This window comes from Aegilops tauschii, chromosome 4 (assembly GCF_002575655.3).
Source record: "Aegilops tauschii subsp. strangulata cultivar AL8/78 chromosome 4, Aet v6.0, whole genome shotgun sequence".
In the NCBI taxonomy this organism is placed as follows: Eukaryota; Viridiplantae; Streptophyta; class Magnoliopsida; order Poales; family Poaceae; genus Aegilops; species Aegilops tauschii.
This window is the reverse complement of record NC_053038.3, coordinates 149,788,280-149,805,326: the sequence shown is the minus strand read 5'-3', so window position 1 is coordinate 149,805,326 and position 17,047 is coordinate 149,788,280. Positions and strand designations below refer to the sequence as shown.

At 41.0% G+C, this 17,047-nt stretch overlaps 1 protein-coding gene across 1 annotated transcript; it reads left to right on the top strand.

The window, feature by feature from the left end:
* Window positions 1-10,245: 10,245 nt before the first annotated feature.
* Window positions 10,246-14,770, top strand: LOC109741629 (uncharacterized). The gene is made up of 6 exons (XM_073496444.1): window positions 10,246-10,400; window positions 10,496-10,653; window positions 10,768-11,095; window positions 11,178-13,149; window positions 13,250-13,342; window positions 14,238-14,770. Exons 2-4 carry the CDS (start codon window positions 10,583-10,585, stop codon window positions 11,358-11,360), a joined length of 582 nt encoding a protein of 193 aa, XP_073352545.1. The 5' UTR covers window positions 10,246-10,400; window positions 10,496-10,582; the 3' UTR covers window positions 11,361-13,149; window positions 13,250-13,342; window positions 14,238-14,770.
* The last annotated feature ends 2,277 nt before the right edge of the window (window positions 14,771-17,047 follow it).

Genomic DNA, 17,047 nt, shown 5'->3' with positions numbered 1-17,047 from the left:
TACCTTGCAAATTATGAGAGAAAAAGGCATTAGAATTACTCCAAAAAGCATTATTAGGATAAAAACATTATAAATAATAGTAAGAAAACATGATGCAAAATGGACGTATCAAGTCCCCCAAGCTTACACCTCGCTTGTCCTTAAGCAAAAACCAAAATCAAAAAACATGTCCACATGCTTTGAGAGAGAGGTGTCGATAGAAATAAAATACGGACATAGAAGCATCATGTTGATTATTATAACAGCAACAAAATTAAACATAGGACTTTTATCTTAGAACTTTTATCATATACTTCTCATGAATAAGTAATAGTTCATCACACAATCGAAGTATAAAGCAAAAACTCTATTAGAAACCAATCAACTATGTTCTCAGTCAACTTTGCAACTACAATTCATCATCTTTTCATGAAGGGTCACGTGTAGGAGCCTTTAGGCAAGTCCACATACTCAACCATCATATAGTCTTCTATGATTGCTAACACTCACGGCGTACACATGAGCAAAACGTTTCAATCGGACACATAGAAAGATAGGGGCTTATAGTTTCGCCTCCCAACATATTCACCTCAAGGGTGGTGTCAACAATAATAACTCATGCTATCTATATTCAACTGGACATATGTGCCTAGATCTTTCCTCACCACATGATACTTGCCAAAGGAGAAAAATAAAAAGGAATAGAAGGAAAACTTTGACTCTTGTCATAAAAGTAAATACATAAAAGTAAAAGATAGCCCCTTCGCAGAGGGAAGCAGAGGTTGCCATGCGCTTATTTGTTTGTATGCTCAATCCCTTAGTGCAAAAGAACGTCGCGTTGTATTGCCCCTTAAGATGACAACCTTTATTATGCAGTCTGTCGCTTTTGTTCTTTGCCATCCAAGTTCGTACAACGCCCAATTTTCTCTTACACTAAATGATCTCACACTTTTAGAAGCAATTTTTATTGCCTTTTTGCACCGATGACAACTTACTTGAGGGATCTTGCTCAATCCCTAGGTACGTATGATGGACACTTGAAAATAAGATTTGGGTTTAAGGGTTTTTGGATGCACAAGTAGCATCTCTACTTGGTGCGGAATTTTTGGCTAGCAAAGATAGGGGGCAAGCATCACATGTTAAAGGATCTATGACAATATGACTTCTATGTGAATATAAACAAACATAAACCATTAAGTTGTCTTCCTTGTCCAACGTCAACAATTTTGGCATATAATATTTTGATGAGGGCTCGCAATCACAAAAGATTTCTAGGATAGTATATTTATATGTGAATCTTCTCTTCCCTTATTAATTCTTTCATGGGTTGCATCATTGACTAATGCTATGTTTGTCAACATCTAATAAAATTTTCGAGTTATACTTTTCCTTATGTGGTGCCATCACCTACCATAGGATTAGTATATGATCTTATTGATTTATTTCTTTCCTTTTATTTATTTCCTTTGTCTTTTCTTTATTTGCAACATGAGAGTAAAGAAAGCAAAAACTCACACTAAACTTTATTATATAACTTTGCACACGATTACAAGGATAGATCATAAGCAAACTCTCAAAGAAGAAAGGATCGAACTAACTTTTATTCAACTAAAGCAAAAATATCGAACTAAAATAAGTAAAAGCAAAAAGATAGTGGGATGATACGATACCAGGGCGCCTCCCCCAAGCTTGGCGGAAGCCAAGGGGAGTTCCCATACCCGATACTCAGTTCTCCTTTGATGGTGATGAAGTAGTATTCTCCAATATAACCATGAGTATATCCTTCAAACCTTGAATCTCCCGAAGGGCTTGATGAATTAATTCACTGTTTTTCTTCACCTCAGCCATTATGTGTATATTCTCAGGGCCCCACGGTTTGGTTCCTGGACCATTTTCTCTTGGCCGAGATATGTCCCATTTGGACGGTATGTGCCTACGAGGAGTGATCTCGAACCCATAATTGTGAATCAAATTATGAAAATTGTTACGATGTAACCTATGTAAGGGCCTCCTCGGTGGGAGCTCTTCTTGCACTTCCAGGATCGCTTGATTGTTCGATGATCCCATGGCTTGATGAGGATTTGGGTGAGTGGAGATGCCAGCTAGTGTACCCCTCTCAGAGGCTGGAGGGTGAATCCCAAAGGAACTTTCCTCTTCTTCCTCCATAGCAACCTCTTCAGCTTCATCCCTCCTTAGATCTTCCCGAACCAACCTTATGTCTCCTTCTCCACTGTTGAAGGGTGAGGAAGACATGACGTTGGCCTAGTTGAATCTGTCAGAAAACAACAAGAAAAGAGGACATAGTATTTCTCCGCGATACGGTGATCAACAGGTTCGGGAAGTATATAGGGATTTTTTATCTTGGGGGACAAGTATACGGAATAAAAACGGAGTCCGGGAGGTGTCCCAGGTGGGCACAACCCACCTGGGTGCGCCAAGCAAGCCTGGCGCGCCCTGGTGTCTTGTGCCCACCAGAGGACGCTTCCTGGAAGTTTCTTTATTTCATAAATTTTTAAATATTCCAAAACTGATAAATAATATTTTTGCGGATTTTTCGGAGACCGTTTACTTAGCGTATCACGTACCTCCTTATTTTCATGATTCTGGAGTGTTCCGGAAGGACTCTTTTATGTGTTCTTCCGGTGTCGAAGTTTGGATAATATTACTTTCAACATTAATTGGCATACCTGAGATATAATGCTTTATTCGTTGCCCATTGACAACCTTTGGGTTTGTACCTTCGGGATTATTTATTTTGATGGCTCCCGACCGATAAACCTCCTCGATGACATATGTGCCTTCCCATTTGGAGAGGAGTTTTCCTACAAAGAATCTGAAATGAGAGTTGTACAAAAGAACAAATTCTCCGACTTTAAACTCACGCTTTTGAATTCTTTTGTCATGCCATCTTTTAACTTTTTCTTTGAATAATTTTACATTTTCATAAGCTTGGGTTCTCCATTCATCTAGAGAGCTAATATTAAATAACCTCTTTTCACCGGCAAGTTTGAAATCATAATTGAGTTCTTTGATTGCCCAAAATGCTTTATGTTCTAATTCAAGAGGCAAATGACAAGCTTTTCCATAAACCATTTTATACATACCCATAGGATTTTTATATGTTGTTCTGTAAGCCCAAAGAGCATCATCTAATTTCTTAGACCAATTCTTCCTAGACCTATTAACAGTCTTTTGCAAAATTAATTTTATTTCTCTATTGCTAAGTTCAACTAGACCACTAGACTGAGGATGATAGGGTGATGCAATTCTATGGTTAACATCATACTTGGCAAGCATTTTACGGAAAGCACCATGAATAAAGTGTGAACCACCATCAGTCATTAAATATCTAGGGACTTCAAACCTTGGGAAAATAACTTCCTTAAGCATTTTAATAGAGGTGTTGTGATCAACACTATTGGTTGGAATAGCTTCTATACATTTAGTAACATAATCAACAACAACCAAAATATGTGTATACCCATTAGAGGAAGGAAAAGGTCCCATGTAATCAAATCCCCAAACATCAAATGGTTCAACATCAAGTGAATAATTCATAGGCATTTCTTAACGCTTACCAATATTACCAATTCTTTGACATTCATCACAAGATAAGACGAACTTACGGGCATCCTTGAAGACAGTAGGCCAATAAAATTCAGACTGCAATACCTTATGAGCAGTTCTATCTCCAGCATGATGCCCACCATAAGCTTCGGAGTGACATTTCCGTAGGATTTTCCCTGTTCATGCTCAGGTACACAACGTCTAATAATACCATCTACTCCTTCTTTATAAAGACTAGTAGAATGCCCATGCGTTGCTACGGGCTACTACCTACGTCCTAGTTTATTGGTCCCCTCTGCATTTTATGTTAAATTTTGACCTTAGATTTAACTAAAAAAATAGCAATGCATGTAACAAAAAATAATATCACTGAAAACTATGTTCAAATACGAATCCAACGATATAATTTTTGGTGACATGCACTATTATTTTCTTAGTTAAATCTATGGTAAAAGTTTGACACAAAATACTAAAGGGACCAATAAATCAGGGCGGAGGTAGTACAATGCATATAGATAAATCAAATAAATACTTAAGATCGTTTACAAGATTGAAGTTCATGTCTCCCTCATATGGAGTCCAAGTGTGTTTGTACATCAAACAGGCGCCGAGTGGGCTTCCTAAAATTCAACTGACTGGACAGACTGGGCTACCCCAAATACAACCCATATGTAGGGAAGAAATGTGGTTGTCTCGATTATCTGCCATGTTATCTGCCACACGCAGTCCTAGCACAAAAAATCTACCCCATGACGCACCCTTCATTTTTCCTGCTAGACCCTTCCCTTCCTGCTCAGTTTCTCCTCATAGTGGGACATTTCTCGATGGAGCCCATTCCTTTAAAATCGGACGAGCCTACCTCACCATCGCCATGGCGCCTTCTCTCCTTCACATCATAATTCTCCCGCCACCGCTATCAAGGCGAGGAGAGGCGTGCATCACCCGTGATGCCCCCCGAGCCAAGAAGCTAGATCCGATGTCTCCTAAGTCATTGTCATGTTGTAACATACAGTTAAATGTCATGCATTAATGTAAAAACAAAATATGATGTCCATGCAACCGATATGCCATCGTGTCCATTATTAACTCTTGAATCAACCTAAATGCATTTACCCTTCTATCCAAAAAAATGTATGACTTGATGAAAAATACATACGAACCGCTTGCTCATGCAATTTGCAGCAGCGCCATATCTAATGAAATGTAATATTCCAAATTTTGTAAAGTAGAAAAACAATTTTGCTCAAACAGCTATAAATGAACAGACCAACTCCAAAACTCCAACCCGCATCCCGCTCACTCTCAACCATCACTCTTATCACAAAAATCCAGTAACTCGTGTTCTCAGTGAGCCAATGATCGAGGGCGCCAGGCAGTCCAGTAGCAAGGGATAAGGATGACAACTTCTTTTGAAGCATGAAAGATTCACTGGTTTACTTCCTTTTACTTTTTACTATAGTCTATTCTTAATATTATTTTTCTTTCCTTCCATGGATTCTTTGGTCAAGAATTGTCTTAGATATTTATTTTGACCTAATTGAAATTAAGTGGATGCAATGAAAAAAGAAATTGAATTAGACTACGAGCCTACAATAAATTTTCTAGATAAAAATGACATGTACATCGAATAACAATTATGATTTAGCTGTGGAACATATATAGTATGTTTTGTTGCTCCGTTTTGTCGAACTACGCAATATGGCACAATGCAATTAAGAAAATTTAAAAATTCTTAAAACATGAACTAAATCATGCTATTGATTGCTGACTACTATACTTAACAATTAAGCATTTTGCCAAATGTACTTAAAACATGAACTAAATCATGCTATTGAAGCCGGCGCCCGCGCTGAGAACTTCTATTCAATGCCAAGGGGGAACTCAATTTCTAAAAGAAAACATTGCATTTGTTTACGGAAACAAGAAGGAAACAATAACCTCATGATCAAACATCAGCTCTCCGAATGATTAAACAAAAGGAGTTATGTTCAGGTCCTAAGGCTGACATACACCATCAAACGACAGTGTTGACAACATGTATGCCACAAATATTTCAAAAATGGGAACGGATAAGTTAATTATATTGATGGGTAGTGCACAATAGCAACCCGCTATATATAGAATTGTTTTCATCATAGTTGATTCTGATAACAAGACTATAGTTCCTCCAAACCGAGGCTATCTAAAGATTTCCCGAGGCTCAAGCTATTCTGAATGGAATTCAGTTATCAAACCAGCTAGGTTGCCAAAAGATTGTTGTTCAATCCGACTATCTGGAAGCTATTAGTACGCTACAGGTTAGAGGACTTTCTGCAATAGAAGCAGGTCCTATATACGAACACATCAGCCTTCAAGCTTCTTATTTTGTGAAAAGTTTGTATTTCTTTTGCCCGAGAGAAGTCAATACTGCAAAGCAAACTATATAGTGATCAATTAAGCTTTCCATTTATAATTCATAACATTTACAAGCGTCTAATGTGATAATGAATTCCCATCAGCTCCAAATTGCAATAAGCTAATATTAGTTTTTAATCTTGGGCTACCATATTTTTTATCTTCTCAGGTTAATAAAAACATGGGTTGATGCTCATAATTTTTTGAATTGAAAAATATAAGCATGTAAGAGATCAGTTAGCTCCCTCCTCCAGTGAATGCACATCACTGGTGTTATGAATAGGTCTTCCATCTCATCTCTAGTCAAAATAACAAAAAAAATATCAAGAGGAGACTTACAACTAACTCGGCGAAATAAGCAAGCCATTCAAATATTAACATAGATCTGTGTAACCAACTTCTTGACAAGGCCAATTACCATGCAGACTGAATATGTGGACATACATGTACTGATTCTTGTATACAAAAATATGCATATATTAGTTAGTACTGTTCATGCATGACCAAACTAAAAAAGCATACAAGATTTTTTTCATACTTGAAAAACCACTTAACTGAGCTCATTTCAATTCTGATAGGGAGAGTAGATACGTTCCAAAAATAATCGGAATACAATATTACTCCCATCATAAAATATTGGAGTGTGGTATTTCTGTTTTCTTATGTTCTTCTCAATGGATAGCTCAACATAAGTGGAAAAGAAGTGACTAATGCCATTGCGTATTTTAATCAAACACAATGCGCCCAACTATATATGCCATCAAGTCTAATAAAACTAAACATAATAAACATATTCACATTGGTATCGTCCCTAGTAGAAGCTCTATGTAATTTAAGAGCGGATATAACATGCTCCCTCTTACCTCCTCTTTTCACATGAGAGGTAAGATTATATATTGGATCTGAGCCGTTGATCTCATTAATTAGTGGTCTGATTAACTCTTACCTTCTTACCTCATATGTAAAAAGAAGGGGTAAGAGGGAGCATGTTAAAATTTTCCATAATTTAATGAGAAATGAATTAATATGAAAAATGATCATATCGAGATCAATTCTCTTTAATGAGAAATGAAACCACCCCTATGCATGTCCCAAGGAACAATGCCCTATGGGAGTTGAAAATAACATGTGCCACAGAACAATTTACTTAATTATTAAGCATACAAGTCCTCATGGCATCAAACTGAAGATAAGACATATTAGTTGCTGATCTGCATCAATACAGTTACACTAACAGGTAGCAACAGCGAGGTATTTCAGTATTATTCCCTTGATACCTGTACAGTACAATGATAAATGTGTGGAGAGGTGGCATTTTGGTTGGCACCATGAAGAAGGCATTGATGTTCACCTGGTACTAAAAGAAACAAGAAGCCCATTTTGAAAACACATAAAGCACACAATTATTAGAAGGCCTATTGGTTGAACTGCAGGTGGACGCTGAAGTCGAACTCAGGATGAGCACACCCCTGAGCACAATCTCCTCCAGTGTCTCCGTGAGGGCCTTGCCAAATCAAAATTCTTGTTGTATCTCTAACCACCAGAATTCAACAGAAGCTGTGATACAAATTCATCAGCATCAAACTGAGTGGTCGATGCTTTGACTGAAGCTATATATGTATAATTGTTATTGTATGGTAAACAATCCCCAGTCCAATACAATCATGCAAGAGTAATAAAATGACTGTGTTGACCAATGAACAACCGTACGACCCAGCGACACTATGCCTGTAAATGGAAGTGCTAAGTAAGTCTGAAGATACGAAGCAACATGTGAGCCTCTAAATGGAAGTGATAAGTAGCATCCGTGGACATCTTGTATGCAATTTTAATGGAAGCTACAAGCTACTAAACTTAGTTGGCCAGTTAGGACAAAAGATCCGAAAAGGATTGTGACCAGATCAACGTTCCCTTCATTTGGGCAAGCAGTAATGTGCCGTACTATCTTGGCCAGAATATTGTCATGCGACTAGGGCGGCTCACATCACCAACTATAATTGCTGCCTTGACACACTTTGTTCTGAAGATTACACCTACCATTGTCGGTGAATGCTAAAAACAAAGAGTAGCTCACTGAAGTTCTCAAATAAATTATTTCACAATAAATGAGAAATAGACATAAAAATGGTAGATGTCAAATAACGAACTTTAGGTGACTGGTGGATGATGAATAGGCCCTCCTTCCGTGCCATCTGTTGTGATGCCGAAAAAGGTCTGATTCAAAATTTCATGCTTGGTCACCAAAGATTACCATGTTGATTAGTACAAAAAACTGATCTCGGGTCTCAGGATCAGCTATATCATTTGCTTAGCATGTTAGGGAAACATCATAGAATAGAAACGACTACTTCGTATTGTGAAATTATATTCAATCAAACTATCAACAATGATGATTATACCTGTCAGTTGGATAAAGATTCAAGGCACCACAAGAAATTGACCAACCTTTTGAGAGGAAAACCAGACACATATTTTTATCTTTATGAAGCATACGATCGATCCACCATTACATGGATGCATCAGGAAAACTTCCTTTTTTACATCCAAAAGTGGTACACTCTGCAAATTCTTATATTTGTTAGAAGGTAGCACTGAGTCTATATATATGCCCTTACTTTGCAAAGTCATCATTCTATCATTCCCTTGCATATAGCAACACTACTCACAGGATCACTCAATATTCACACAACTATACTGTCCATGTAAAGTTTGATACACCAATTAGCAACATGAGTGCCTCTCAAGTCTCAACAGCATATATTGGCGAAAAAGAAAGTGCGATAATTTAATTAATCAAGTAGATGTTGAGCTACCTATATATATTTGTAAAGTTACCTGAGCCTCTTGTAAGATTCGGGCAGCTCGGCGAGCCACTCATCAATGTCCTCCTGCAATGACGGCGGCTGGGTGGAGAGGATCCGGAGGATCTCAGCCGGAATGGGGCAGCTGGTGTACTCCTCGATGAGGCCGTTTCGGGCGGCAGCAAGGCGTACCGGTCAGCGCAGAGTGTGACCTGAGCATTGTTGACGTTGCGGCAGGCGCAGTGCGTTAGATCAATTAAGACTTAAGTTGCTGCATTTTCCTCGTAAATATAAATTGCACTGTTTCACAGGTCTTACATTGGCCAGGTTTGTAGCTTGCCTCTTGTGATGACATCACAATGTAGAAATCATATGCATCAATTCATGAACCCATGGCGGAAATCATGTATACATGGGAATTGATTAATGAATACGTGGTAACACATAAAGGAAATCATGCTAGCTATACCTCCGTCTACGTGTGAGTGGCAACAGGTTTTTTTGGACGAGGGATTCTAACTCTGACATTTGCTTAAAAAGTTTTAGATTAATTAGAGTAAGAAGGTGGACCTGTGGAAAAGATCAAGCCTTCCTTGGTGGCGCACGAAGGTACTGCTGCGTGGTGTAGAGGCACAACACAAATGGATCTGAAAGTAGCATTACATGAGAAATTATAAGAGGCATCAATGGATGATTGAAGATTTAGGACGGAAATTGTAGCTGGCAAACCAGGCTTGCTCGACGGCACGAGGACGACCGTTGAGGAAAAAATCGGCGGCGTTGGTTCGGCAAAGCCACCGCAGTGTTGTCAACGCGACAACGGTGATGGGAGGGAGGGAGTGGCGCTGAGGGAGACGGCCAATGGCGAGGACCGAGGCTTTTGAGCAAGGGCGGCGACGGAGTGCGAGCGGGGTGGGGGCGGCGGCGGCGTCTAAGCGGGGTGGGGATGGCGGGGGCGTCCGAGCGAGCAGGCGACAGCCCATGTTCGTTGTTCGGGAGTCTGAAAAGAGGTGGGCATTTATTTTTCCTTTGAGCGGTGGTCCATCGCTGATTTGATGGAGAAAAAATTGGAAACGGGAGGTACGTTTCCTTTTTTTGTGGGAATAGATAGGCGGGACCAAACAAAATAAGAAAGGTAAGAATTGATGTTTTAGGAAAATTAGGATTTTGAATTGATTTCCATGAAATGAGGTTTTATTGCTTGGTAACATGATATTATTACCTACCCGTTTGTGATATGTCTGGTTAGGAAAGTTTGCACATGTTAATAAAGGTTTTATTAGGAGGGTGAAAAAATCAACGTGAGGAGATATCTCTACTCGATCAGTTGGTAGTCTCACTTTCAGGTTTTTTCTGTCCCACCTTCGGTTTTTTCGTTACGGTTTTTTTTCGCTGGTTTTATTTCGCCCTTCCCCTCCCCCGACCCCACCCACACACGTTGCGATCCCCTCGACCTCGACGTTAGCGCCGCCGATCTCGTGGAGGAGACCCCGTCGGATCTAGCTGCCGCTGGACGACTCGAGAAGACCCCGCCGGATCTCGCCCTCGTCATCAGTTCTGTATCGCCGTCGTCGTGGCCACGGTAAAGCCGCCGTCCCCGCCGCGGATCCCCTCCGGAATACCCCGCCGATCGCCGCCGCAGGCCGGTTTCAACCCCAGGTAATCCTACCAACTCAATACCCCGTCGGATCTAGCCGCCGCCGCAGGCCGCCCCTCCGCCGCACTTCCAACCGCTGGCGTGCAACCTGTACCAGGGGTGGTGGACGTACGACGCGGAGGCGTCCCAGGTGCCACTGTACAGGGAGCCGGTGTGCGAGTTCCTGACGGAGCAGGTGACCTGCATGCGCAACGGCCGGCGCGACGACTCGTACCAGCGGTGGCGCTGGCAGCCTTCCTCCTGCGACCTCCCCAGGTACCATACCGTACCTCCGGCGCCATGGCCGAGCATCCATCCATCCATCCCCAATTCAATTCAGTTCATCAGCACTCGTAGGTCTCAACCCACCCGAATTGAATCTTGCTGTAGGTTCAACGCGCGGTTGCTGCTGGAGCGGCTGCGGAACAAGAGGCTGATGTTCGTGGGGGACTCGCTGAAGTCGATGTTGTGCCTGGTGTCGGTCGGCGATCCCGTCGCGCGGCCAAAAGTCCCTGGCCAAGTTCGTGGGGCCCAACGGCTCTCTCAATGTGTTCATGGCGGCGGATTACAACGCGACGGTGGAGTTCTACTGGGAGCTCCAACTCGGACGACCCGCAGGCGCACGTGCTGGACCCGTCATCGCCTGGCGGTCCATTCCCAAGCACGCCCGGCACTGTTGAGCCGCCCACTTCCTCGTCTTCAACGAGATGAAAGTGTTGTGAGTCCTCCGTCCTCCCTCCATTACTTGCTTGGTTCAGTGAGTGAATCGGTGGAGTGATGAAGATGTTGATGATTGATAGGGATTCTTGCTGGTTGCAGGAAGAATCCTCGGGCGTTGCCGGACAAGTACACGAGTGCAAGCACAACGTAACATATTTGGGCAAACCGGCCATTCTACGTGTTTGGTCTTGGATCGGCAAGCTACATCAACGGTGTCAGGTTCTCTAGCTAGGTCCAGAAGAATGAAGGAGTACATGCCATAGATCGATTTCGTGGTGGATACAGGAGGTGTGATCCACTTCACCATGCTGGACCCGAAGGGCGCAAAGTCTATCTCATGAACTAGCCGTGCATCTTGCTCAACACCTTTCCATATATGTACAATCAGGCAGGTATTTCCTCGCGTACGCGGTTGCTGGCTGCTAGATTAAACTTCTGTTTCAGAGCGTTCCAGGTTATGTGAGTGCATGTTTGACCAATTGCAGTTTATCCCGGCTAAGGTTCTACATTGCATGCCTCAAATACCTGATCATGTGGCTTCCTTTCGTTAGCTTTGAGTACTCAATGTAGAGGTTTCCCTTCTTGAGTCATACATACCTCAAATCGATAGTTCTCTCTAACTTCACAAATATTTGGTGCGTGTATATATCACTTTATTTAGGAAATACTCAAATTGCAGAGTTTGTTTCATTGTTAATCACTTGAATAACTTGGATTACTCTGAAATCAGACTCCCTTTTCGAAGCACAATAGGACTCCTTTTTATAGACACATTTCAACTATGGTGCTAATATCTTCTTTTCTGGGAAGTGCTATATATGTTAAGATTCCTCCACCATGTCTACCACACCTCTCATCCTTTTCTAAGATGTTGACTACTGAATAATGACCCAAGTTAACAAGATTGGCAGAGGTTCTATCTCATACACTAAATCTGTCATCGAACCCATCATGCATTGCAAGGTTTGATAATTGTTGTCAATTCAGAAGGGGGATTTGCCTCATTGAAGATACAGATAAAAGATTTTCTGACCTCATATCGATTCTTACTTCCATTCCTCATGTGTCCTATGTCTCACGTCTCTTACACGGGCAGAACGACCTGGGCCGTAGATTATACGGTGAACGAGGGCGGTGGCAGCACTAGAGTGAGGCATGGCTGGTTGAGGAATATTTTTTTTAAATCATTTACTTACAGACTAATGTTTGCTATGCTTCTTTTAGTGAACGCTTGTATTTTGTTTGAGAGCATATCATGGGTGCACTGCTAATTTAATAATCTTAGCAATGTAATGTTAATCCACCTAATATTAGATAATAGCTAAAACTAGCAGACATGCTTCCGTCTTCATGGTGCTATGGTATTAATCATTTGGTAGTAAATTTGCTAACCCAGATCCTCAAATCTGCTTTTTTTCTAGAACTCTACATCTCGAAGTCTGAGGCACTGGCATACTTAGCCATGCCATTAAGAAGCCAAATCCATAGGTTGCGAGCGAGATGTTCGTCCGCACTGTTGCCTGCCTGCCTGCCTGTGAAGCTTCGCCACCATGCGAAACCCTTTCAAGCTGCTCGATGTACTCTTCTTTCTTCTGATTGCATGTTTTGTATATGTGGGTGCTCGTAGTATGTATTAGGGTTAATTGATCGTTTGATTCAGCCATAGTATTGACGCCGCACGTACAACCTGTTCCAGATATATTTCTAGAATAACCCGTGTCTATATAGGTTCAAGACTATTACAGTCCATGTCATTTTGGTACTTGTATGTTCATACGGCCAACCATTGGCCAGTAGTTGGTTGTGCAGCAGGAGATGATATGACTTCAGTTCTTCTTCACATAAACATCTCCATCCTTATTTTTTCTTCATACGGCCAACCATTGGCCAGGTTCTACTATTCTGAAGTAACTGAATTTATCTTATTTCATTTGATTAGTACTGTTGGGCTGCTGGCAGTTATTGTTCAGAAGCCTGATTGTATATTAATGGTGAACTTTGGCTGTCTTTATCCCAATTTAAGATGTTATGGTGCTACACAACTGTATATAGGTATGTTCTAATAGCCTGATTGTTCACTATTGAATAGTAATTGCTGCCATTTTAATTTTTTTATACATCTAATTTTTCCAATGGGACATGTTCATTGCAGCGTGATATGGAGGAACCAAAAGTGCCAGAAGCATCTCTTCATTAAACATTCAGGGATGAAACTTTTTTGGCATATGACAAAATTTTGTTAAAGGTAAGTTGACTCTTTCACTCGCTTACCTTGTTCTTTTGGTCTGGATTACTACTAACATTTAAAAAATCACTACTGTCAGGTTTTAGCTATCCTATTGAGTAAATCTCAATCAGTGTTTCCATACGTGGCTGGGATCAACATTATCATAAGTAGGTTCATATGTACATGTGAGAGAACCAAGTTTCTATAGTATCGTAAGAGGAAAGCCTGAAAAGCATTTTTCCACATGTGATATTAGTTTCATCGCTTGAAAATACTTGATAAGCGATCCAGTCCATTTGTTCAAAATTGGTGAAACAATATGCGCTGGGTAATAATTTACCGAGCAGAGCATTCCACTAATCATATTTCGGGCATGGCTAAAGTGTGTTACAACTGAATAATTTCTTGTGTTAATACTTGGAGATCTGGATGCACATGAATAATGAGCACATGTTATCCTCCACAAGTTGCGGCACATGTTAACGTGATGCATGACAAAAGTGTAGCATTGATCTAAAAGTTGTTCTTGCAATTAACATCTACCTTAATGGTAACATATTCTATAGCTTATCCTTAATTTTTTTTAGATTTTTGTTAAAAGTATCGCCTATTCATTTTGGGTTATCCTGTTTGTTAAAGATGGAGATTGAAAGGAAGGATAATTCTAATCGTTAGTATCTTCATGGGTTCATTATCTTCATATTCATAATTTTAGATGACCAATTTCTTTCTTTAACCAGTAAGTATTATTAATTATTGCCAATGTCTTTTATCTCCCTATACATCACCTATCACTGTATTATGATGATTTGAGACATAATGGGGTACTCATATTCTTATGGTTCATCTAGCAGTATGTGATTTGTTGACATTTTCCCAGCAATTTCACTTTGGTTTTCTTCTTTGCTTTTAGGTATTTGTGTTATTGATCATAACTACGTACATAACAATGCGACACAATATAATTTGGCATTTTCAAAGCTAGCACATGGAGCGGCAAGAGAGAGGAGAGGAGCTACGGTGGCCAGGTAACTCGAGGATGGAGGGGAATTGGTGTAGAATAAGCCTGCACTCTTCAAGAAAATACATAGGATAATTATGAAACAAGGTACTGGAAAACAGAGTACATATAGGTGACCAAATACTTGAGGGGCTGTAACTACAAGACTAAAATTAATGGAAAGGTAACCCTTTTTCTTTTTTAGATGAACAAACAGCTAAGCTAGCTGAGGAGCGATCTCCAGCAGCTCCCCGGTTGCCAGTGGTCAAAGATTGTCTGCTGAAAGACAAACAAGTGATCATGTTCTAGCATTGTTGAAAGGAGTAGTGAATGCTGATGTATGTACATTTTTTGTTCAGTGTATTGGAAGTGCAAATTTGTATATACTTTACTAGCATTATTTACTGGATTTTAACATATTTGATATATTGGATTTTACTAGCACATATGCCCTTGCGTTGCAACGGGAAAGAAAATTAGGGTTATGTGCAATCACAATGGTTCATAGCGAATACACCATGAAGAAACGCTAGTTGTCCCACATATATATATGCAAAGAAACGTTGATTGTCCCATTCAGCTAAACATCCAACAGTGCTACCGACGGCAGGGAGGCGCACACTGAGGTCTGGAAGAAATACATATCAGCCGCACAATCATAAAAGGAGCCATAGCATAGTTGGGAGTCCCACCTAAAGTCATCGGTGCCTATTAGATGCCCAGAGCACGGACAGTTATCTGTACATCGCCGGCTAGCCATGCCTCGCTTGATGCAAGGCCGTCTTTTGCCCCGTACAACATTAGATTTTTCATCCACGCACAGGCCCAGCGAAACAACGGGAGGAACTCGTCAGGCGAAGGCCCAACCCAGCAACGTGGAAATCCAATCTTGCGTGGGCTTCGACTCTGCCTGGGCTCTTTAACCAGTGTCACAGATGATCTATAGAAACAATAGCTTCACTTTAGAACACATCTTCTTGTCTGGCTTGCTGGGCGCTGGCAACAACTTGGATGCCTCACGCATATGTCGTGTGTTTGATTCCTGGCTCTGGCGATTATTTTTTTACTCTTCAGCAGACTCCCGGTTTCGTTCGTACGTCCCGTTTCCTCTGTTTGCACACATATATGTTCCTCCAACGGACGGACAAAACTAAAAAAGAAAAAAAATAACATACGTAAAAATCCACAAGACGGGACGAAACAAACCGGAGCCAAACCAAGAATACCTATTCCTTTTAATAGTAGGTATAGATGTTGTGTTCTAATGGTGCTTCAAATATTTTTACAAAAGAAATAAGAAAATACTAGAAACAAAATATTTAGCGTACTATATGCACGTCTAGCATAGTAACCGAGGTGTAGCATGTCTGCATGTGTTTGTATATATGGTGGAGTTTGGTCATGGCAAGGTGTGACTTGCGGCGAGATCTATGGCCGGTGAGGGAGGCCTCTGAGGGGCAACAACCTACATTGGAAGCGTGCATGAGGGGAGTGTCTTTGACGCAGTGCGGGAGACGTCTCGCGGAGGGAGGGGATCGTGAAAAGTGGTGGATCGCAACTGTTTGGATGTACTCGATCTAACGACTGGTATGCATGCTTGAACAATAGTACTTATGTTACGTGAGTAATGTATGATAAAGTGAAACATGGTGGACTGTTTGGATGTACTCGATCTAACGACTGGTATGCACGCTTGAACAATAGTACTTATGTTACGTGAGTAATGTATGATAAAGTGAAACATGATGGACATGGCATCGTGGCAGAGCTGGCGGAGACATGTAAGTGGTGATGTTGAAGCCGGCGGCGGAAGTGATGGCCAAACAGGGTACCTTAGCGCTAGCGAGGAGGCTGATGGGTTCCGAGGACCAATGAAATATTGCAGGAACAACGTATTGGGTTCCATTTTCTGGCGGAGAAGAACTGATGAACGACATGTGCGCGATTCGTTTGTTCATTCATTTCATCGATCCTTATTCCACTCAACTCAGATTCATTTAATTTTGTACTTACCTACAGTTTGGTGGATCAAGAAATTTAGTGATATTAATTGCAAGGAGTATCATATATCCATAAACCTTGGAGTTTTTTCCCGTAGAACATGATCATGATGAACCAGGAAGATTTTTAAAATGCCCGTGGAAACGCACGGGCATTCTACTAGTGGTGGTGGGAAGTGAGTCGAAAATAAACCGGAGAAAAAAAACCCAGATGAAAGTGGTGGGACTATTCAACCAACTGATATAAAGCGATGAAGTGGGGGGAGGGGACGAAAAAAATCTACGGAAAAAACCAGCGAAGGTGGGACGAAAAAAAACCATGATAGGTGGGACGAAAATTGACCGGCGAAGACTACCAACTGCTCCATTAGGAGCAGAGATGTTTGTCATCCCAAAAGTAATGTCTCAAATCATAGAAGAATTTTTTCTTTTGCTGGTATGTAAAGCTAGGTGGTAAATATTTAGCAACAATGTAATTAGCATAGTCAGCATACCAAGGAGCACTATGAGAAACATTTATTGCAGCTAACTACTCATCAGGAAAACTATCATTGTCGGATCACGGGTTCCGGCAAAACCCTCAAGGTTCGAACTCTGGGGTGCGCACGAAGATCTCTCCCTCCCCCTAGCTCACTCACTCACCACGATCTCAAAGCTCAGCTCGTCGAACTCGAAGAACAAGGGACACAAGAGTTTATACTGGTTTGGGCCACCGATGTGGTG